Raw genomic sequence first — 23,913 nt, forward strand, 5'->3', positions numbered from 1 at the left:
GCTCCGTCCTTTGAAAGCCCAGCTCCCACGCTGCTTGCTTCTGCCATCAAAAATTTCTTTGCCTCCTGAACCAGGCAGAATTTGAATTATAGACGTGTAGATGACAAGCCTGTGGTTATGTCACACTCCTGACTCCAGCATGAGGGAGGCTGAGGGTGGAGACTGAGGCTTTCTGGCTAGCCTGGGCTCTGTAGTGAGTTCAAGGTCAGCCTGGGCTTCCTAGAGAATTACTCAAGACAGCAACAACAACAAAACCAAGACATACACTCTCCCATCCCCCACCCACTTAGGTTTCAACACAAAACTTCCTTTAGAAACCCATCGTTCTGAATCTCTTGACTTTTTTCTTGTAAAATGGGAATAATGATAATATTTGCCATTTCTTATAGGTGAAGTAGAACAAGTGAAAGGATGTTTGTGAGAGTTCTGTGTGAAGTGTTACCTGAAGAGACTTTAAACCTGTCAGTTAGGGTGTGGCTTCAGCCACGTCTGATGAAGGCGCAGGTGAGTTGGGTGAGAGTTTGAAGATGGTAAATAGAGACATGACCCCCAACTCAGGGCTATTGGGGCATGAACCCCAGGCTTCTACCACCCCTCCAGTCTCTCTCACTGTAACATCACAGGCCTCAGCATTGTTATCCTGCACAGTTTAAAAATAAGAGTGTTGTGAATGACAATTATCTTTCAAGACTTTCCCCATAAGATGCCTCATTGATTGGTTTAAATTAGAAACTCTGTTTTTGTTCTTTTTTACTAATTTATTTTACTTTATCTTTTTATTTTTGAGATTTTATTTTAATCATAATATTTCTCCTTCCCTTTCCTCCCTCCAAACCCTTCCATATATCCTTCCTTCTCTCCTTCAAATTCATGGCCTTTTAAAAAACTAATTATTAGCTAGGCGGTGGTGGCACACGCCTTTAATCCCAGTACTCGGGAGGCAGAGGCAGGCGGATCTCTGTGAGTTCGAGGCCAGCCTGGTCTACAAGAGCTAGTTCCAGAACAGGAACCAAAAAGCTACGGAGAAACCCTGTCTTGAAAATAAAAATTTAAAAAAAAACTAATTATTATTACATCCATATATGTATTTGTATATGTATAAATATTCCTAAACATAACCTGTACAGTCCATATAATGTTACTTGTGTGTTTGTTTCCAGGGCTGCTGGGCTCTGAACGCACAAAGAGGACCACCACCTTTTCTGCTCCCAGCTTTATTCAGTTGTCTGTAGTTAGTTCTTCCGGTAGGATCGAGGCCTCACGGGCTTTTTCCTGGGCGCTTTGGCATGTTCGTTGATATTCTCCTTGGTTAGCTCACATTTCAGCAGTCATGTCGGTAAGCTTTTACAGCCATAGCTTCCTATGTTACTGGAAGACAGACCCTCATGACAAACTCCCTGAGCCTCTGCTCTTACCATCTTTCTGTGCCCATTTTCCACCATGTTCCCTGAGCTTAGGTGCAGGAGTGTTTCACAGATGTGTCTGCTGGGACTAGGCTCCACAGCTCTCCAAACTGACTGCTTGTGGTTTTCTGGATTGGTCTCTTTCTGATGCAAAAAGACATATACTTGATGAGGGGAGAAGACTACACTTACACGTGCATATAAGGTCAAATGTTTTTAGGTTATTGCTAGGGATTATTCTGGTTTTGTAACTCAGTGGTTGTAGACTCTCCTCCAATAACCATGGTTTTACTAGCACTGGCTAATTACGTAGGTTTTCAGTGCTAGGCATGGAATCTCTCTTGTTGTATGGGTCTTAAGTCCAATTAGAGGGTAGTTGGTTATCAACAAGTAATGTGTACCACTATTGCGCCGGTAGGGTAGTTACTGATGTAGTTCATAGGTGTCATAGCTGGGTGGGACTGTTGGTTGCTTCTCTTCTCTGGAAGCTTGCATGGTGCCTTCTGATACCATAAAAGCTAGTTTCCTGGAGGGGGCATCCTTGTCAGTTGCTCAGGGGTCTTTAGGTCCTGTTTCTGAAGAGCATGGTGTCTTCAGCAATAGGGACTTACTTTCCACCTTTAGGGGGTAACCTAGGGCAACAGGGATTGACCTTATATTTGGGAGTCTCTTAGCCCTGGCCACCGACTCAGAAAAGGGCTTCTCTTGTCAGGTATTGGGGTTTTGTTCAGTCATTTGTCTTATTCAATATTCTATTGCTGTGAAGAGGTGTCATAACCACAGCAACCCTTATAAGAGAAAGAATTTAACTGGGGTTTGCTTGCTGTTTCAGAGGTTTAATCCATTATCATCATGGTGGGAAGCATGGTGGTCCACAGGCAGACATGGTGCAGGAGCAAGTAGCTAAGAGTTCTACATCTAGATCCATAGGCATCAGGAAGAAGAGAGAGCCACTGGGTCTGGCTTGGGTCCTTGAAACTACTAAGCCCACCCCCAGAGACATACTTCCTCCAACAAGGCCACACCTCCTAAACCTTTCAAAAACCACCGCTCCCTGGTGAGCAAGCGTTCAAATCTACGAGCTGATGGGGGCCATTCTAATTCAAACCGCTGCAGTGGACTTTGGTTCTTGGAAGGAGCATTGTCAGCCTAGCTGGGGAAAGTTCATTAAAATTATTATCTGCACTGAATTACATGTATTATTTTTAGGTAAATAGCTAATCATACGATTCCTTGTGGCTTTTTTAGCCATCTATTTTGTTATTTCACTTCTCTTTCCCCTTAAATCAGAAATGATTACCTCCAACTTATTTATATAAAGAGCTGGAAGAGGTAGCAGAGAAGGTAGGTCAGGCCACAAAAGGTATAGGAAGGGCATCCAGGCAACCAGAAACCCTTGGCGAGGCAGAGTTCTCCTTTGCTTGGCGAGCTGGGATGTGAAGCCTGTAGGGCCCAGCATGACAAGCTACATAGAGGCCTGAGTCTCAGTAGTTCACCCTGAGGCTATGAAGACCACAAACTGAGACTACCCAGGTAACACCCAGGAACAAACCAACCGAAGGAAATTCCTAAGGTTCATTCCAACCATTATAGATAGGATCACCTGCCAGTACACACCCGTTGCTTTTCACCAGGACACCCCTAGACACATGTCAGCCAATCAGGAGTCCTAAACCTTAGAAATCCTCTCACCCCCACCTTTGCTACTTATAAAAACCCAACTCTGACTGATCACTGTAATACATTGGACATACGAAGAGACCGAGTTTGCAAACTTGTGTAAGAAAGGCTCTTTGCTTTTATATACAGGGCTCGGTCTCCTGGTTGGTTTTGGGGGGACTCTGTGATCTGGGAATAACACAGCCAAGGATGTGGGAAGCAGCTCAAATTCTCACCTAAGAGGGAGACTTTACTCAGTCTTGAAACCTCAGGATGCAGTTCTTGGAGGAGCAGTAGCAGGTCTCTGCATATTCTGTTCCTATTATTGCAGGCAATGGGAAAAATTAAAACCCAAGCTAAAATAGACACCATAAAAATAACATCATCACTGCATGCTCTCACACTACCCAGCCACTCCCTTGGTAAGAGCTAAGCAGTTCCAGGACCACTGCCATGGAAACTCTTCAAATTAGCCAGGAGTCTCTTGACCCAGTGTCTCCCACGTACTCTGGGACTCCTGGAGGCCCTTCAGCAGGTCAAACCGTAGTGACAGCGGAGGCTTGGGAATCTTTACATGTCAGATTTTGTACCATAGAACACAAACACAAACAAAGGTGGAGAAAAGTGAAAGAGAAAAAAAAAAGGAAAGAAAAAGGGCCTTGAATAAAGTCTGCAAACGTTAAGTGCAATAAAGTCAGTTATCATTGAATATATTGTAATATGTCTTAATTAAAATATAAAATATTACTGGAACTTCTTTGAATACATGTTAAACTTAATCTCTTTTAAAGGTGAAGTGAAGCATGAAGAAATGTGGATACGCATGTGTATCAATTAGAGTTCTCTAGAGAGACAGTCCGGACACAGTCCATCTATCTGTTTATCATCTACCTACTAGCTAACTATCACCTACCTACTATATATCACCTACCTTATCTATCTATCTATCTATCTATCTATCTATCTATCAATCATCTATCTATCTATGTGATTTATTAGAGTGGCTTGCAGGTTGTATTCTGAGTATTCCAACAATGACTGTCTTCTGATGTGAAGTCCAAGAATACTTGTTCAGCCCGTGATGATTGGATGTCTCAGCTGGTCTTCAGTACACTCAGGGATTCCAAAGAAGGCTCTAATAACAGGGAAGGAATGAACTTGCCAGCAAGAGCAAGGGCAAGCAAGAAAACGTCAAGAACTTCCTCCTTCCATGCTCTGGCTGCCACAGGCAGGTGTGGCCCAGATTTAAGGTGGGTCTTCCAACCAAGAAAAATACCTCACAGGGTTTTAGTTCCAGATACAGTCAAGTTGACAACCAAGAACAGCAGTCACACTGTATAAGTCAAAACATTAAAGACAAAACATGAACACCAAGTAACTTCCTATCAAGCCAGATGTCCCTATCCATTTGCTTCCCATTCACCTTCTTCAACAAACGCTGCTGACTGAGGGGAAGGGCTGGCTCTGGGGCAAGATCTTAGTCTGTGGTTCCATCGATCATTCAACTAGAGTCAATAACTATAATGAAGACAGAAATAAATTACCATGTCAGCTGAAACACAGAGAGTGGCAGAACTTAGAGAAGGGCGGGAGTACTGTGAGGACGGACTTTGTCCGGCTCGCTTCCCTGAGCAGAGAAGCACTATTTCTTCTGTTACGTTCACTGTCTTCTCGCATCCCTCTTAGTTCTACCCCCCCCCCCACCGCAAAGGGGAAAGAAAGGAAGGAAGAAGGGGTTGACTGCTGGAGGGAAAGAGAAGTGTTGAGCCACCTCCCTGTGCCAGGGGAAGGAAAGGCTAGCATCTGTAAGGGCTAGGAGGGGTCAGGAGGCCAGCCTCCTTACTATTCATTTTACAGATGGGACACGACTTACCCACTTCCTAGAGGTCACAGAGATAACAGTCACTGCTGGGGGCGAGGGGGGAGGTTCCCCAACTTCGTGGAAGAAAGTTTATAAAGTCCTTTTTTTCTGCCAGGTGGGATAGGCAGCCGAAGTGTTAACTCACTACAGCCTTCTGTGGCCTCTTCTGTGATTACTTTACCTTCCCATCAGAAAGTGCTTTATCCATGGCCCTCCAAAAATGTAGGACTAACCTAATCACTTGAAGTCTTTTATTCTTTACCCAAACAAACAAACAAACAAACCAACAAACCAACCCAAAACCAAAACAACACACACACAATCACGCATAGGACTTACTCATGTTTTCCATTAGTTTTCAGTGATATTTATTTATCATAAATGTAGCGATCAGAGGACAGCTTTCTGGAATCCCCCATGTATGCAGGGCTTGGAGATTGAAGTTGAGTCCTAGGTGTGGCTTCCAGTGTCTCAGAGTCCGCTGAGCACTCTCCGGCCCGTCTTCATTATTTTTTGCTACTCTGCTTACAAAGAACAAATTATAATTCCTCTACACTTTTGGGAAATGAAGCTGGCATCCCTAACTGAACTTGACGGCTTTAAAGGTCTGCTGTTTCTCATTGCGTCTTAATCTGATGTTTGAGTTTTCCTGACTAGTTATTAGAGTGCAAGAACAACATATTACTTGTTTTTACTTTGTCAGTAATGACCCGAGAATTTGTTGATTTATTACATTAAAGGCGCTCCTCTGCCTAGTTTGTGGAATACGTGTCACGTTAACCTTTAAGGACCGGCTAGCAAATGCATATGAAGAAAACTAAGAACCTGCTAACAGGATTTAGAAGGGAATTAACGCAGATCACGTGTCCGTCCCGCTCCAGTTTTAGCGTCCCAAGGTCCTTGTCTTTCGGAGAGACACGGTTGGCGGTGGCGCTCTAAGGCATCCAAGGTTCTCTGTGGAACCCACGGTAGAACATGTTGTGAGAGTCAAAATCAAAAGCCCGAGTTTTCCCAGTGCAGAACCTGGTACGAGATTTAAACTATTGGCCAACTCATCCCCAGGCACCGCGGAGGCAAAGCTGGAACGCCGAGCCAACGGGTCTGTCCTGCCGAGCAAGTTTCTGCTTGGGGACGCCTGCGAAGCTCCGCCGCGCTGCGGCGCGTCAAGCTGGGCCGTGTCCCTTGAAGGAGCCGGCTGAGCTCGCTCTAACGCCCCTGCGCCGTCGAGGGCTTCCCCGTCGCGCGGGTTCGCCTCCAGGTCTCCCACCTCCACGGTCCCGCGCGCTCCTTTCCGAGCCCCCACCTGCGCTGGGACCCGGGCGGTGACGTCATCACCCGGGGCGTGGCCCGGGGCACCGCAGTGCAGCGCGGAGGGGCGGGCGGGGCGGGGCCTGCCGGCGGCGCGTGACCGTGCTGCGGGAGCTCAGCGGCGGGAAGGTGGGGCGGGCGGGCGAGCCGTGTGGCGCGGTCGCGAGGCGCGAGGGAGGGCCGGGCTCCCTCCCGCTCCTCCGCCCTCTGGGGCCAGTGCGTGGAGCCGCGCACCTGGCAACGGCGCCGCCGCGTCCCCGCCCGCCCGCGCCTGCCCGCACCCCCTGCCGGCGGCCTCGAGCGCTCGCTCGTTGATGCCGTTCTGGGGGTGACCCGGCGCGGCTCCGCGGTGGCGGGGCGCTAGACGACGCCAGCCCAGCCAGCGACGCGGGAGCGGGACATGCTGGAGCTGCGGCACCGCGGGGGCTGCCCCGGTCCCGGGGGAGCGGGGACACCGCCACCCCGCGAGGGAGAGGCGGCCGGCGGCGACCACGAAACCGAGAGCACCAGCGACAAAGTGAGTGAGAGAGACAGAGAGAGTGAGGCGGGGCCCGGACCGCGCCCCCGGAGCGGGCGTGCCGGCCGCGGGGGTCCTGCGTGTTCCCCGGGGCGTGCGAGGCCAGGGCTGCCGCACTTGAACCTGTGCACTGTAGATTCTTCCCCGACCCCGCACCCTAACCCCGCTCAGGGGCCAGGATGGAACCCGTCACCGCGGGCGCTCCGGCAGTCTACTCCCTCGCCTCTCCTTGATAGGGCGACAAAGTTGGGAGTAAACTTAAGACGGGCACCTTGGGTTCTAGGCTGTTATTGGAGCCTCATGCAGACCGGCTCTGGAGCTGCTCCAAGCTGCGCTTTCGTTTCTCTGTTCTTTTTTCCGGGCTGATAAGATTTCGGAGGGTTTGAGGCTGCCATACGTGGGGAACACGTGAGAGCATCGCACACGGGGCAGTTGTCCCACCAGCGGTTTCCCTTTAACCGAACAGGCTAATTCCAGACTTTGCACATACATACCCCCCTTAGGATAGATTAACCTTGCTTCATACTTAAAGACTTGCAGGTGTAGTACCACTGTTAAAGTTAAAGCTAGTCAGGAGTTTAGGTGTTTTCCTAATAAGCTGGTGCCAGTAAGAACTTTTGGAGAAAAAAAAACATGCAGTTTTATGGCCGTGTGAAATAGGTAGATTGGGAAACTGGGCCAGAGAATACCTTAACTATAAAAGCTATGTTTACAGAATTCCACTTTGCTTGAGAAACTCAAAACTTTTGAATCATCCTTTGAATTCCTTTGTGGACGATGGTGTGGTGGTGTTTGCTCATAATCCCAGCACCAGGGAATAGGGAAAGGTGGAGGCAAAAATAATAATAATAATTTCCACTTTGTAGTAAGCTTGACCCTGGCCCCGGTCTCAAAACAGAAAGACTGCTCTCTAGTTGTCTTAAGATGATGGCCCAAGGTCTTGCAAGCTCACTGAATTTTGTGACTGGAACCTAATTGCCCCACCTCTGTGTTGTTCTAACACTCGGGGCAGTTTGATTGTTCTTCCCAAAGCTTATGTTAATGAACTCGATGGAGCTTGTGGTACAAATCTGTGCCAGGAAAACACGGAAGCAATAAACACGCTGGTGCTCTTAGGACCAAAACTTTGGACTCGGTGAGTTGACAGCGTCTTCAGTACTGGTGATAGGCATGAGGCTCAAACGAGAGTCAGGGAAATAGGATACATCTTCTAGCCGTGCAAGGTTGGAAGCTGGAGACGGTGGGGCTAAGAACAGCCTTTTGTGAAAACTGCCTTGGGAACTAGACCCAGAATAGAATTAATTAGGTTGGGATTTTGTTTTAGCACTGCTATCCTTTGGAATCAAGGAAATACCAGCCTCCTCATGTTGACTTCCTTAACTAGAGAAAGCTAGTGAGCTTTTATTAAGACAAGACGTGTCCTGAAAACGTGAAACAGTGCATAAAATAGCTCTTGAGTGGATTTACTTACATTGTAAGCACCAGAATGTAAGCAACAGAAACGGCTTCTGTGGTATCATCTGCCTCCTTAGACTCGTCTGCCTCTAGACTTGGTGACTTGTTTACCCCACTGGCTTGTGTGTTTGTTTATAATATGCTGTGTTGTTAGCTGCCATTGGTACATATTTTGGCGGATGTGGTTTTCCAAGATGAAATGCGTCCGTCTGTAACTCATCTTGTGGTGATTTCTTAGATGAGGGTGAACTTGGTCAAACGGCTGAAATATTCTTGTACTTCTGGAGTGTTCTCTCAAGGGGCCCTTGACTTGCCAGGCTTTGAGGCGTTGAGCTGTATCTTCTGTCTTTTCTTATCAGGGTGTGTATTTGAACACACCTATATTTCCAGGTCAAGGGCTATTTTTAAATCAGTTGCCCGTTGGAGGCTGGTTAATATTTGGTCCATCAAAACTCTTTTAAGTGCTGTTCTGTTCAAGAGCCAGTAAAGAACAAGAAGAAAAAAATCCCTTTGAGTTTAATGTAAGAAGTAGAGGAGGTGCTTTATAGCCTGCTATTAAACTGCACCCCATGCTTTGCCCTTTTTTAGCCTTTATATTGGTGTTAATGTGACATTTCCATTGTTCAGGACCCTGAGACTTCTGCCTAGAGAAGGCTCTGTGTTTGGAGAATTAACTTGTGGGAAAAGTGCTTCTTACCTCCAGGGGAATGTTCCAGGACTTGTAATGGTGGAATAGTACTTGGCAGAGGACAAGGACCCCCCCCTTCATCCCAGTCCCCACCCTGGAGCCTTGTGTGGGTTAGATTCAGTAGGCCGCCATGAAGACCTTGTTAGCCCTGGAAGGTCTGAATGAACTATCGTCTGGACACTGTAGGAGAAACTTTAAAGAGCACCCTAGGGTTGAAGTGGGAAGAAAGGACGCCTGGGAATCCAGTCAGGTGGACAGTGGTTAGGGCAGGGTGTTCTAGGCAAAAGGCATGCAGAGCTGCTGCTTGACTCGGCATTCTCGGGACAGAACACAGAAATTCTTTTAGAAATCCAAGAGCATAAACTCTGCCTGTTTGGGAGGTAGGGTTGAGCCCTCGAGAGCCTTATAGCTTTTGATGTTCCTCTCTGTTCATGAACTCTGGGAAGCTACTGGACTTGGTTTTTGTTGTTGTTTTGGTTGCTGGTTTCCTCTGAAGTAGTGTTTCATGTGTAGTCCAGGCTGAGCTGGAACTTATCAGCCTCTTGTCTTTCTCCCCTCTCCCCCCAGTGATGGTGTTAGGTGTTCATATCACCGTGGGTAGCTTGTCCCTGGGAACTTCTGTAGAGACGTGCATAGCTCAGGAGCAGTGGTCTGGAAAGTGCTGGAACTAGTCAGGAACCCTGAAGAGGAGGGTAGGATTGTAGAGCTATCTGGGGAATTAATGGGCTAGTCAGTCTAGGGCAGTGATGTCCTGCAGCGTAGAGAAGGCATGTATCTTTCAAAAGATGGCGGTGCTTATGTTGAGACTAACAGAAGAGTGTCTATACCAGAAAAGAGTTAGGGATGTAAGGGGTAACCAAGATAAAGGGTCCTGGGTGTCAAAAGAGGAGGGGTTGCTCGGAAGGTATCCTGAGTAGTGCTTTAGGCTAAAGGCTGAGGCACACACAGAATTCAGCCAAAGCTCTTGGTGGAAGCCAAGCTGTTAGGAAGGTGAGGGGAGCACACTTGGTAGCTGTTGTTGGGAAGGGGCAGTGTAATGGCAGCGTTAAGATAGGGGGACCGACCATCTCCTCAGGACAACTGTTGCTCCTCAGGATGACTGTCCCCTCAAGGACGTGCTGAAGAGGAGGTGGAAAGATTGTAAGAGCCGGAGGTGATGGGTGACTCACGACAGGCCTGATGCACGGATGAACTCGCCTGAATTCTGAGCCTGAGGCAGCATGTGCAGGTCCCGCCCAGATGGGGCCCCAGCTCTGAGAAAGGGGAGCGGACAGGGGCGCCGACCCCTACCCAGGAAACTATCCACAGCTGATACCTCCATGCAAAGGGAAGATGAGTTTTCTCCAGCAGAGTCAGTGGTGCATCAGCCACACCCCAGGGCAGAACCCGTGCCCAGGAGTAGTTGGCCAACACACAGTGAACTCTGGTATTCTTGTGGGCTTCTTGTTTCATTTTGCTTTTTTGTTTTGAGGGAGAGGAAAAGAGCATAAAGTTGTGTGATTAGCGAGGTGGGGAGATCTGAGAGGAGTGGAGGGAGGGGAAAACACGATCAAAATATATCGTATGATTTTTTTTTTTATTAAAAAAGAGGCTAAGGGAAGACATTGTTTTTCGGTGGAGGGGAGGTGTGTTCTTAGAAATGAACGAGAGATGAGGCGCTGACATGGATGAGTAGGCCTGAGCGCTGGGCGGGAGTGAGCCTGGAGCGCAGGGGAGTATGCGTATGTGCCAGGGAAGAGGCGCATGTGCTCTTCCGTGAGGAAGAAGAAAAAGCAGAAATGGAGGGGTAGGTCCAGCACCGTTATGAAAAACAGAAGAGCGAGCATCCAGGTATTGGCCTTGGGCCCGCAACTCTCTGAGTCCAACAGGGACTCAGAACAAGTGAGCGCTAACAAATTAGTTTATGCTAACACACTGGTGGTGTCCTTTTTGAGGCCCAGGACATTAAATGATCAGGAGGTGGCTAATCTATCAAACCCAGTGCAGATCGTTACACAGCAAATCCACACAGCCTAAGTCAGCCATAAGTCAGAGCATCTGATGTCTGTGAGGGGCCCAGTTCTTTTGGACTTGCTCCTCACGATGTGTCTGGAGTAATAGCCAAGCGAGCGGCAAAGCAGTTGGCGTCTTGCAGTGGGAGAGCAGGCATGGCAGAACCGAGACTCGGGTTAAGGCGTGCCTTTCAGTGTGGAGGCCTGGTTAGGGTGGGCAGCTGTCATAATACAGATGTGCAGAACTGTGGACATAGCCAGAAAGGACTGAGCTGGCTGTTAGTACTCCCTGTGGATCAGCTGATGGGTCCTTTAGTTCCCTCTTGGGGCCCCTCAGAGGACAAGGGCCTTCCTGAGCACATGTCTTCAGGAATATAAACTATGCCACAGTTGCCCGTTCTAGGACAGGTGTGTAGTCAGGAAGCTGAGGGTAGATGAGGGTGGGACTGGGTCTTCTTAAAGTCTTTTTTATATTTGGGATTTCTAAAGAACAGCCTAAAGGTGTTACTGCGTGAGCTTTTACACTTTGGGTCTTGACTTGAAGCAGTTCATCTTACAGTTTTGAGAAATTCCCAGAAAATAGTGTCTGCTACCTCTAACAAACCACCTGTCCCACTAGAGTGGACTTCCTGATGCAAGCAGTCAGTATTGTGTGCATTTGTAAATGTCCAGGGAAAGGTGGCATTTTGTTATTTTGGTAATTTTATTATTTTTTCCACTCTAGAGTTCTTTATGTAGTAAAGTAATCCGAAGGGACGGTCTGCAGCGGCTCAGGCTTCTTTCCGTTGCTTCTCCAGGTGGAGCCGACTGGCACTTTGGCCAAACCTGGTGCCTCTTTGCTTCCTTCTTTCTCAGGATCATCTTCCCTCACTAATTAGTGACGCTCTGCTCTCGGGGAGCTTACCATGGTCACCACTCATGGATGCTTTTGACAAGCATCATGTACCAGCATCAGTAGCACCGACTCTTCCTGTTTCTTCATGGCAACATTTGTGGGGCATCCTTGCTGAGTATTCCCCAGGCCCTCATTACCACAGGAACTGGCCCTGGGAGCTCGGACACACACACCGTGAGAACAGACTGCAAGAGCGCAGAATGTGGCAGTGCTGGTGACAGGGCCAGTTCCTTCAGGGTCCTGCCGTTCTTGGTGCTGCTGTTCCTGCGGGGTCCTGCCGTTCCTGCGGGGTCCTGCCGTTCCTTCAGGGTCCTGCCGTTCTTGGTGCTGCTGTTCCTGCGGGGTCCTGCCGTTCTTGCGGGGTCCTGCCGTTCTTGGTGCTGCCGTTCCTGCGGGGTCCTGCCGTTCTTGCGGGGTGCTGCTGTTCCTGCGGGGTCCTGCCGTTCCTTCGGGGTCCTTCCGTTCTTGGTGCTGCCGTTCCTGCGGGGTCCTGACGTTCCTGCGGGGTGCTGCCGTTCTTGCGGGGTCCTGCCGTTCCTGCAGGGTCCTGCCGTTCCTGCGAGGTCCTGCCGTTCCTGCAAGGTCCTGCCGTTCCTGCGGGGTCCTGCTGTTCTTGGTGCTGCCGTTCTTGCGGGGTGCTGCCGTTCCTGTGGAGTGCTGCCGTTAGTTGTCTTGATCTTTTTGTTTTTTTTCCCCACAGAGGGGTCAGACGTATTCTTCTAGTAATTATGTCTGCGTAAGTGTTTGTCGGAACTACCAAGATCTTAAACTTTGTTTTAATATAACATTGAAATGCACAGAGCGGGAGAGTCCAGAGCTCTGTGGAGATCCTGTTTATCTCAGATGTTTTGTAAACCTAAAGGCTGCTTCCTGACTGCTGGCAGTCCTTTCTCGTGTCAGCAGGACTCTTGGTTGACTGACTGAGAGCTGGATGTGAGGTGCTGAAGCTCAGCTCACTCCATCCTCTACCTGGCCCAGGGGGCACTGAACCTGTTTGCATTAAGATAAGGGCTCACTGCCACACCATCTCCCTGTTCCAGTAGGCTGTTTCAGATACGTGGTGGCGCTGTGGGGCAGTCAATATTTATTAAGCTCATCTTGGACCTAACTTTTCACCTCAATATGTAGAAATCCAGATGAGGAGACAAGATAGTCCTGGGCTCTTCCCTGGCTGTTCTTGTTTTCTTTCATCCACTTACTGTCAGGTGAAGCCTTTTGGCAGCTGTCTAGGATGGTGTGCGTGTGGAGCCTGGTGCCTCTGCCTCCAGATGCTGGGATGAATGTCTGTCTAAGCATGTGTATCTTACAGACATTTTCCTACACAGCCACAATACTGTTACAGGTTTAAAGATGAAGAAGTCTTATTTAGCTGATTACAATGGCACACACTCACACTTCCAACTAGTTAGAAGGTTGAAGCCGGAGGATCACTAAGTCCAGGAGTACAAGGCCAGTCTGGGCAACACAGACCCATCTGTTGAATTAAGGAGCGGCCACCCAGCTAGCTTTATACCCGAAATAATTACATGGAAACTGTATTCTTTTAAACACCGCTTGGCCCATTTCTAATAATCTGCTGTAGCCCACGAGCTGGCTTACCAGGAATGATCTTAACCTGCCTCTGCCCGGAGTGGGAGAATCATGGCGACTCTCTGACTCAGCTTCTTTCTCCCAGCCTTCCGTTCTGTTTACTCCACCCACCTAAGGGTGGGCCTATCAAATGGGCCTAGCAGTTTCTTTATTGCTTAACCAATGAAATCAACAGATTGATATATGACACTCCCCCATCACTTCCTCTTTTTCTGTTTAAACAAAAAAGGCTTTAACTTTAACATAGTAAAATTACATATAGCAAAACAGTTATTAAGCAAGAATCACAGTTACAATATTTATATCTATTTTATCTTTTATCATAACAATGGAAAAGTATAACTACCTATCCATTCTTCAACTCCATCAAAGACTCCAGAAGGATATAATATTACCTAAGTAAACAAGAAATCCAAAGCTCTAGAAATGACAGAGACATCTCACTGCCTGTACAGTCACCCAAAGTTCCTCTGTACCGTTGGGGCATCCATTTTCAGCCTTCAGGCCCATAGTATCCAGCAGACATTTCCATGAAGCAGGCAGTTTCAAAGACAGTTCAGTCATTATCTGCTGTGTCCTGCAGAATGTCTTGCAGACTCTTTCATGAGTCAGGAACCCCAAAAGACCGTCTCACCTTTAGGCAAGTTCAGCAGTCCTCTCTCTGTGGGTTCTCTGTGTCCATTTTATGCAACAGTCCAGGCAAGAGTAGTTTCTTGCCCAAATGGCTAGCAAACTCCATAAGGATCCTCTTCGATGCCCATCTTCCTCTCGAAGTAGATTGGTGCTGCCAGGAGCAGATATGTCTCATTGTCATGAAAAGTCCTAAGTTATTAAAATATTTTAAATGCCATATCTGCAGCCTTTGAGAGATATGAAGAATGCCTATCTGAAATATATCTCTATATATCTAGAAAATCTAAGTAGCATGACTACAAACTTGACTATTATTTATGATTATCCATCAACAACCTATATTTCCTAATTATACATTACATTTTAAAAATGAACTACACAATCACAACACCTTATTCAAGATCAGAAATACATATAGATATAACAAAATTGGCCTTAAAATCCACACCAATGCAAATTATTCATACCTATATCATTTCCCCTTTAAATGTAAAAGAACATTTATAAACAATATTTTGGGAACATGGGCGCAGTTTTTTCTCTCCAAAATGCTTCCTGCTGAATGGGGGCGTCGTTAATTAGGTCTTTCATGGTATAACCTGTGTGCTAGTTTCATCTCAGTTGGCAGTTGAGTGAAGCAATTTTCTGAAGATGTTCAGAACAACCTTTCAGGAGGGCGTGGTCTATCATACCAAATTGGAATAGAAGAAATCCATAGGGTCTGGTCCTCTGTGAAAACAAAAGAAGACCCTCTCCAAAGCATCATATTCTTAGACCCAAATTTTGAAATCGTAATACCCTTATATCCATTCTTGTTTAGCTTGGCAGCCCATGTAATGAAATGTCTCTCTGTAATTAGCTCCTTTATAGTCAAAAATTTTAAAGAAAGCGCAATGTATATAATCCAGACTCTGTGAATTTTCCATTTTACATGGCTTATTTTTCTTTATTTCTTTTAATCTCTTAATTATCTGTATTTTGTCTCTTTAAAGACTTTACCTTTTTTTTTTAAACCATTAACTTTATTCTCTATATTCTTTTTTTTCTCTCTCTCAAGCCTACGTACATTCATCCAACAGTGTGACTCATTTAGTGGTCTGAATCTGTCCTATTGTGAATCTGTAATTTTTTATTATCCAGGAGCACTTTTGATTTGCGCCTTTAAATCAGTAGGCGCTTAAGAATCTAAGTTGTGACATTCCTAGGTCAAAAACAGGTATTGCCTGCTGGCCCCGCCCAGTCCAACATGGCGGAGCCGCTCGTGCCTCTGATCCTTGCATATTGCAACAGTAGCATGGTGGAGCTGCTTGTGCCTCTGAGCTGCGGCTGAGCCATTGGCACGGTCTCAGAGCAGTCTCCTTTCGATCCCAAGCGGGAACACAAACATTGAGTCCCATAAAAGCAGTTGATATGCTTTAAAGCCAGAGTTTGCATTGGCGGCACAGTCCCAAGAAACCGCACTTTAAAATGACGCAGCTTTTTTTTCTGCTGCTGTTGCTGAATGAGGAAATCTCTCTACAGCATGCCACCAACAAACAGCAAAGTCTGTGTTAAACTCTCTCTCCCTTTTTATTTATTTATTTATTTATTTATTTATTATATAGACAATATTCTGTCTGTGTGTACATCTCCATGCCAGAAGAGGGCACCAGATCTCATTACAGATGGTTGTGAGCCACCATGTGGTTGCTGGGAACTGAACTCAGGACCTTTGGAAGAGCAGGCAATGCTCTTAATCACTGAGCCATCTCTCCAGCCCCCTCTCTCCCTTATTTTTAAGCCTTCTCAGGTTTTTAAGTGGATTTAGTCCATCACGTCTGGGAGCCATCTGTTGAAATAGGAGTGGTGGGGCTGCTTCCCACCACCCGGCTAGCTTTATACCCAAAATAATTACACGGAAACTGTATTCTTTTAAACACCGCTTGGCCCATTTCTATCTAGCCTCTTCTAGGCTAGCTCTCGCACCTGGACTAGCCCATTTCTAATAATCTGCTGTAGCCCACGAGCTGGCTTACCAGGAATGATCTTAACCTGCCTCTGCCGGGAGTGGGAGAATCATGGCGACTCTCTGACTCAGCTTCTTTCTCCCAGCCTTCCGTTCTGTTTACTCCACCCACCTAAGGGTGGGCCTGTCAAATGGGCCTAGCAGTTTCTTTATTGCTTAACCAGTGAAATCAACAGATTGATATATGACACTCCCCCATCACCCATCTTTAAAAAAAAGTCTATATTCTCATTTTCTGATTGTCCGCAATGTTTCTTTCAGAGCTCTCCCACCCCCACATCAGGATCCTAGTGGGGCAGGACTGGGAGTAGGTGTGGTTATTCTTAGTTGTTTGATTGGGTTTTTATTTTCTGATGGGGTAAGACAGTGTAGTGGGCAGAAAGTGGTGATGTCGTTCATAAAAACTCAGGTAAAGCGCACATTTGCTATCACAATCGTAATTAGCATTTGAGTAAAACCCATCAGCTGTCTGAGCTTCTCGGTGTCATCCTATGCCTTTATCCCTTAAGGGATCTTTAGTTCTAATTTGGGACTTGGGACTTACATAAATGACACCATTAGACATAGTGTAATTTTAAGAATGACGTGTTGTCTCTGGAGAAAGGTTGCAGTGAGCAGGGACGTCCTAGAACAGGGCTTGAGATGGACTGTCATGTGACTACTGCCCATGGCATTTTAAACAGCAGATGGCGAGGGCAGTAGTGGGGTGGCCACCCAGGAGGCTGGGCTCATTCACAGAGGGCCATCACCAGTCCCTCAGCACACAGAGTCCTCAGGGGCAAGCTTAGTCCTGGGGGGTGGGACTCTGGCAGGTGAAGAGGCTGGAGAACACTGGCTGAAAGGCGGGTTGCTGGAGGGGTCTGGGTGTGGCAGATTGGACTATGGGTGCTTTTTAGTATCTCATTTCTGATAATGTCTGTATAGTATTGCCACAACAGTGGCTTAAAACAACACAGACTACTGTCTTAGAGTTTTGAAATCAGCTCTCTGAAATGAGTGAGACCCACGGGCTGAACTCAAGGTGTCAGCAGGCCTGCTGCTTCCTGAGGCTTTTAAGGGAACTGCTATTTCCTTGCCCTCTCTCGATCCTCGGCCTTCCTGCATTCATTAGCTTGTGGCTCCTTCCTCCATCCTCAAAACCAGTTGTAGTAACTTCTGCTCTCATGTCTCCTCTGGTCCTTCCTCCATTGTCTCCCACTGGAGTATATGCAACCCACCTGGACAGTCCCGATGCCCTCCCCATCTCCAGGTTGGCTACTTGGCAGATTTCATTGCCGTATTTCTCCCTCACACAGTGACAAAACATCTTCACATCGTGAGTGCCCACATCCTTCACCACCCAGTGTTCATGGTTGGGAAGAATCTTAGCGTCTCTGGACCCCTCTTTTCAAACTCTCCAGTGACATCACTAAATTGAACACACTTAAAATGCGTGTTGTTAGTTTAAGTTGCTATAACAGACTCGTCAGGGATTTATTTTTCACAGTTCTGGAGGCTGGAAGTCCAACATGGAGGTTGTGGCTGCTGTGGTCCCAGGGGAAGTTGCTGTTTCATATTTCAGATGGCACTGGCTGTCTTTGCATGGCTGTGTCCTGTGAGGGCACCGGCTCCAGTCTCCACCCGTGACCACTCAGTATTGTCACATTGGAGGTTAGCAGCAGGGTGTGACCCAGAGGTGGGGGAGACAAGTAACCCATCACAGTTACAGTTTGATGAGTTTTGACCTATTTTTTCCAGTGTAACCATCACCAGGATTAAAATAATGAATCATTGTCTTCTCCTGTTTGTTGTCCCCGCCAACCTGTGGCCATTGGTGTGCTTTCCAGTACTGTAAGTTAAGTGCACATGTCGTGGGATCCTGCACAAACGGAGTGGATGCAGGCATGTACACATGTACACATTTCATCTCACCCTTTATTTTCTCGTTTCATCCAGGCTGGCCGCCAGCTGCCTCCACCTCTGTCACCATCCCTTAGTGTGGTTATTGCTTTACAGCCACACCCGCACAGCCCATGTCGCAGGAGGTTTACATAGAGAGTGAGTGACAGGCTGCCCGTTTCACAGTGGGATTTTAGGTTGTCTCCTGTTTGGCACCACAGCAATTCAGCTGCCATGGGTTTATGTGCACAGCCACATACAATAGATATATGCTTCATATTTCTTGATAAAAGGCTGTGGAATACAATGGCTGGATCATCCGGAGACTATGCATTTAATTTTCCAAGAAACTCACAGACTGTTTTTGGAAGTAGTTATCCTGTTTAACAGTCCTACCAGCAGCATACAGGGACAGAACTTCACAGTTTCCAACAACTGATGTGCTGTGTGTGTGTGTGTGCTTATGTGTATATGTGCGTGAGTGTATATGTATACTTCTGTTATATTCTTGTATGTGTATACGTGTGTGTATACTTCTGTGTATATACTTGTGTGTGTATACGTGTGTGAATATGTGTGTAACCTTTGTGTATACTGTGTGTGAGTGTGTTTACCTGTGTGTGTGTGTGCGTGCGCGTGCGTGCGTGCGCACATGAGCGTCTGTGTTTGGGTCTCTGTTGCCCAGACTGGCCTCAGACTCGCAGTGTGCCTTCCTCCTCAGCCTTCTGGAATTTGGTTGGTGTGCCCATGCCTGTTTCACTTGCAGGTTTTGATTTTCATCTCTCTAATGAGTAATAATGTTGAGCATCTTCCCTTGTGCTTCTTTGCCGTCTGTGTGTTGTCGTTGGCGGAGAGTGCTAAAATATTTGCGCATGGGTTGTGGTTGTTGACTGTTCTCATTGAACTTTGAGAGTCTTTTATGTCAGAGTCTAGCTGTCAGACCATTAGAAGCTATTTTACCTGTCAGAGCTATCTCTAGCTGTGTGATTGACAAGTGTTTTCTCCTAGCTGTCAGGCCATCAGCAGCTGTGTGATTGACAGGTGCCCTCCTACTCTTTGGCTTGTCTTCTGATTCTCTTAGCAGTGTCTTTCAAAAATAATTTAGTAAATTTTGTTTTCTTTTTTCTTTTATGGATCATGCTTTTGTTATATTTAAGAAAAGTCTTTAGGACCTAATCCAAACTCAGAGACTTTAAGGAATTTTAAAAATTCTTTTACTGGGCTAAGGTTAAGAGCACTGGCTGCTCTTCCAGCACCCACATGGTGGCTCACAACCATCTATAATGAGATCTGGTGCCCTCTTCTGGTGTGTGTATACATAATAAATAAATCTTAAAAATTCTTTGACTTGGGTTTTGTACGTGTCATGATATCTGGGTAAGGATCCCATTTCTGCAGTTGTAGCAGGCCTTTCGAAACACTGTTTTCAGAGTGTTAAGAATGAGGTGGGCACGTGTGTGCAAGGTCACTTCCTGAACCCTGTTCTGGGGATGGTTCTGTCTTTTGTCTCAGTGCCATGTGGTCTTGCTGACAGAGCTTTATAGGAACTCCTGCAAACAGCAGTGGATGTTCTCCGGCTTTATTCCTTCAAAGTTGGCTCTTCTGTTGTTAAGGTTTCCTGTCAGGGTGCCTGCAGGCTTAGCGTTACTGCACAGAGTGGTTTGGGAGTCTATCTAGAGCTGGGCAGAGTGGGTGGTTTGCTTGACATTTCAGCGTAAACTTTGTCACTTATGCAATGGAAGCGATTATTTCCTTTGGTGAACGCATCATAAGTGAATCAGTATCTAGGAAGCATCTCGCTCCGCATTCTAAAATCAGTTTTTTCGCTGTAGAAGCCAGACTTGCAGGTGATCAGGGAGACTCACTCAGCTCAGATGCCATGAGCAGACAATTTTTATTTGGGCTTTGTAGTTGGATGATAGTGCCCCCTACTCAGAAGTCCTCATTCTACCTAAGTACAAGGTAGGTCCCAGGCCAGGTGAGTTACCTGAGATTGCTTGTAGCGAGAGCAGGTGAGAACTTTCTTTAGTGTAAAGTTGTAGCAACAGACTTGTGTTTGTTCAGTGCCGCTCCTTAGAGTCGGGATTGCTGCCTGTGGTCAACACTTTCCCTGCACAAAGGGTGTGCACTAGTAACATACAGACTAGCAGGCAGGTCACTGCGTTAAAGTGAATTCGGGACATATAGTTGAAGAGTAGCTAACCTGGAGCTGGGAGTCAGAGAAGATGAGATCTAAAGGAGTGAGTGGCCTTGCTGGTGAGGTCAGGCCAGGGCCCTGCAGGAGCAGGACTTGAGGAATGGGCTGGGAGGTTAGAAACAAAGCGGGCAAGAGAGGGCTGTAATTCCTGTATTTACAGAGAATAAGTGTCTACATGCAGGAAAGAGGGAGGACGCTTTTTAAAAAGTGGGGCACAAGGAGGATGCCCAGAAGACATGGGTGCCCTCGTAGAAACAGCCAAAACAGCACTCAGTGATTTGGCTTCATCCTGGTGATTTTTGGCAAGGGAGCAGTAAGATGGATTTGTGGCTTTGTAAAATGGCCTTGGCTGCAGTGTGCACAGCAGGTTCAAGTAGGCAGGATAGGAGGAGGCTGAGGCATGGGGAGGAGGGTGATGCCCAGGAGGGCTGATGGTAACAGAAGGAAAGTCAAAAGGCAGGCTTGATGGAAGAGGCAGGTCAGTTGTTTCTGTTGTGTACCCTGGTGCTTTTCATGGAAACACTCCTGGCCATGGCAGACTGGGAGCTAGAGGTACAGGTCCCTGGTGAACAGAGATAAAGGAGAGCCATGTAGACTTTGACAACCACCTATAAACTATTGGCTTGGCAAAAGGCATCTGTGACTTTGCTTTTCAAAACTATTTGAATCTACCCAGCATGCATCAGTGCAGTGAAGTGATCCTTTGTCCATTCACCTGACATCCTTTAGAAACCACTGTCTTTGGGGCAGAGGACCCATTCAGTTCTGATGTGTGAGTAATGCTGTTCTAATATACTATGTTTGGGAATTACACTTTAGTCTTTATTTAGGATGAAATTAAACAAATGAAATTAAATCTTAAATTTTAATTTGTGTTTCTCTAAAGGAAGAAAGATAAAACTTGGAACTTGGGACTGGAGAGATGGCTCAGAGGTTAAGAGCATTGCCTGCTCTTCCAAAGGTCCTGAGTTCAATTCCCAGCAACCACATGGTGGCTCACAACCATCTGTAAAGGGGTCTGGTGCCCTCTTCTGGCCTGCAGGCATACACACAAACAGAATATTGTATACACAATAAATAAATAAATAAATAAATATTAAAAAAAACTCGGAACTTGAGGAATATAACTAAGAGCACGGCAGCATGGGGGGAGGGCAGTGTTGAGAGCATGGCAGTGTGGGGGGAGGGCAGTGTTCTAGAGCATGGCAGTGTAGGGGGAGGGCAGTGTTCTAGAGCATGGCAGTGTAGGGGGAGGGCAGTGTTCCAGTTGCATTTCTGTTGCTTTGAGGAAAAAATCCTGAGAGTAGGCAGTGTTACTAAGAGAAAGAGTTTATTTTAGTTTGGAATTCTCAAGCTCCTCACTGACAGGGAAGTCACAAAGGCAGGGGTCCTGGACAGCTAGCTACACCACACACAGACAGAGCAGAGAGAGATAAATGCGCCATGCTGCAGTGTGCTTGCTGACAAGCTTTTTTACTTTTAGACACTTCAGTGCTGTCTTAGTCACTGTACCATCGCTGTGATGCAAAATACATATGCGCTCTAGATAATTCCTCCCTTGCATGCACAGTCCAGGTTGGTTCAAGTGACAGTTAAAACTGGCCAGCACAGGAGATGACGCACGAGCCAGGTCTGTCACTGTCCACTGGACTTGGATATGGATTGCAAAAATGTTTTTCACGTGAAGGAAAACGACATTATATCAGAGCTACGTTTGGTAGGCTGAACTTTGATTTTTGTTTTGTAAAGTCTGAAAATTCTGCCTAAATGCTAACGTTTCATTTGAAAAGCCACCTGAGGGGTTAGAGGATTTGATTTAATCCTGAGAGCCTACTGCTTGTTTGAATTCACCCCATCCTCAGCATCATATGCAGGTAATATGGTGATGCGACTTGCCGAACTTAGATTCCTCAGAGTTATTTCCCAGCTCTCTCTTTGCCCAGTGCCTGCCCTTGTCTGTTGGGAATGTGCCTTCCCCTGAGCTTGCTGTCTCTGGTCCTCAAATCTGTGAATCACAGTCCTTCCTGAAGGCTGTTGGTTGCAGGGGCTTGGAGGGCTAGGAGAAGGGTAGGATGCCTTGGCCAGCCTATCCTGAATCTTCTAGGGTGGTCTTTGTCCTAGAGACCCAGGGCTCCCAGGGCCTATAGCACACACGGTGCTTGCGTACGTGTCCTCTTAGAAGTTAGCTTAGATATCAAATAAGTTTAATCTGACAACTGAAGTAACACCTTTGATCACGTCCATCTGCTGGAGAAATATAATGTCCATTTTACTGGCTTTCCTGGGATCCAGTAAAAATGATGGGTGTTAAAATCCATATTGCTACACCTAAGCAAGTAGCCTTCCTCATGTTGATGCTGGGATGTTAGTCAAAGAAAACCAGACTGAATGGCTGGTTAGAATCTACAGAAATGGCCCTGTCCTCCCAGTTGAGAAGCAAACAGTAAATACTTGGTTCTGTCAGCAAACACCTGACTTAGGAGTCATCTGAACTGTTCTTCTGTCTTTTGTTTAAGATAATCCTTTCTTTTGGAATTTTACCAAAGATAATAAAGCTTACTTAGCAAGAAACTATGGCAGTGCTTGGGCATTCAGTGGAGGCTGATAGTGCCTTTGTCTTAGATTGGACAGCTTAGTGTGGCTCACTGAGCAATGAGAGGATGCCCTGGCAAGCAGCGCTGTTTAAAAGAACACTTTGCCCCAGGACTGATAATACACACCTAGATCCCAGCACTGGTAAGCCAAGGCAGGAGTGCCAGAGTTTGAGAACCACAGGGTGACCCAATGAACTGCAGGCCAGCTCCGGGCCAGCCCCAAGGCACTCCTAGCCCCATCTCAGAATAAACATACGCATGGATGCTTTGCAGACAGTTCTTCCTTTTAATTTTAGGAAACAGATATTGACGACAGGTATGGAGATCTCGACGCCAGAGGAGATTCTGATGTTCCTGAGATCCCACCATCCTCAGACAGGACCCCTGAGATCCTCAAGAAAGCCCTGTCTGGACTGTCTTCAAGGTATGATGGGTGAGGACAAGTCCATCTTGCTGCCTAGCACAAGCACGGATTTCAAGGTCATCCCGGTTCGTCCATGCTTCATGTTTGGCTCTTTGTGAGTTTGGGGCCCATGGAAGAAGAAGGCTGTAAATAAGGAGGATCTGAAGTGCTTCATTGGTGCCCGTGTTTACCTGTTAGACTGGATGCAGTGTGAGAGAATAAAGTCTGACAGGTTGACTGGTTAAGGCTGCAGAAACAGCGCAGGATGCCTCACAATGAAAATCACACATTGTGTGTTCTTCAAATGCGAGAGAAAAATAAGTAATTTTTATCGTTTTCTTTGATGGTTGCTGTTGTTGCGGGGGGGGGGGGGTTTACATTTGTGTGTGCATATGGTGTATGTGTTCTTGTGGAAGTGTTCATGTGTGTGTAGGCATGCACGTGCATGTGTGTGCACAGGCCAGAGGTCAGCATCAGGTGTCTGATTTGGTTATTGTTTGAGATAGGATCTCTCTCACAGAGCTCATTGATTTGGCCAGCACGCCTCCCCTCCCCCACTGCCTCCCCCCACCCTTTCCCCACCCCACCTCCCACTGCCCCCAAGCTGTCCTGTGCCACTGGACTTGGCTTTAACAAGGGTGCTGGGATCCCAACCAGGCGCTTGTGCAGGAGGGGCTTTGTGGTCTGAGACATCTCCCAGCCTCCAGAGTTTCTTTCTTTAACAGAATCTAAAATTATGGTCTCAAACTCAACAACGCTTTACTGTTTTTGTATTTGTGTTATTTTAAGGTGTTTATGACCATGGGATTTCAGCTAAGTCTCTCTTACCCTGTGCC

The 23,913-nt window shown here is 46.9% G+C and overlaps 1 protein-coding gene across 1 annotated transcript in view; it reads left to right on the top strand.

Annotated features, from left to right (window-relative positions):
* Nucleotides 1–6,322: 6,322 nt before the first annotated feature.
* Cds1 (CDP-diacylglycerol synthase 1) overlaps nucleotides 6,323–23,913 on the top strand; it is a 74,524-nt gene continuing 56,933 nt past the window's right edge. The window contains exons 1-2 of the mRNA XM_041642094.1: nucleotides 6,323–6,748; nucleotides 22,971–23,098. Of these exons, the coding sequence (XP_041498028.1) occupies nucleotides 6,632–6,748; nucleotides 22,971–23,098 (245 nt within the window). The 5' untranslated portion in view covers nucleotides 6,323–6,631. The remainder of the gene's footprint in view (nucleotides 6,749–22,970; nucleotides 23,099–23,913) is intronic.

The sequence above is a fragment of the Microtus oregoni genome, unplaced genomic scaffold (assembly GCF_018167655.1).
Source record: "Microtus oregoni isolate MIOR12 unplaced genomic scaffold, Mior012 000072F_ref0000427, whole genome shotgun sequence".
Lineage (NCBI taxonomy): Eukaryota > Metazoa > Chordata > Mammalia > Rodentia > Cricetidae > Microtus > Microtus oregoni.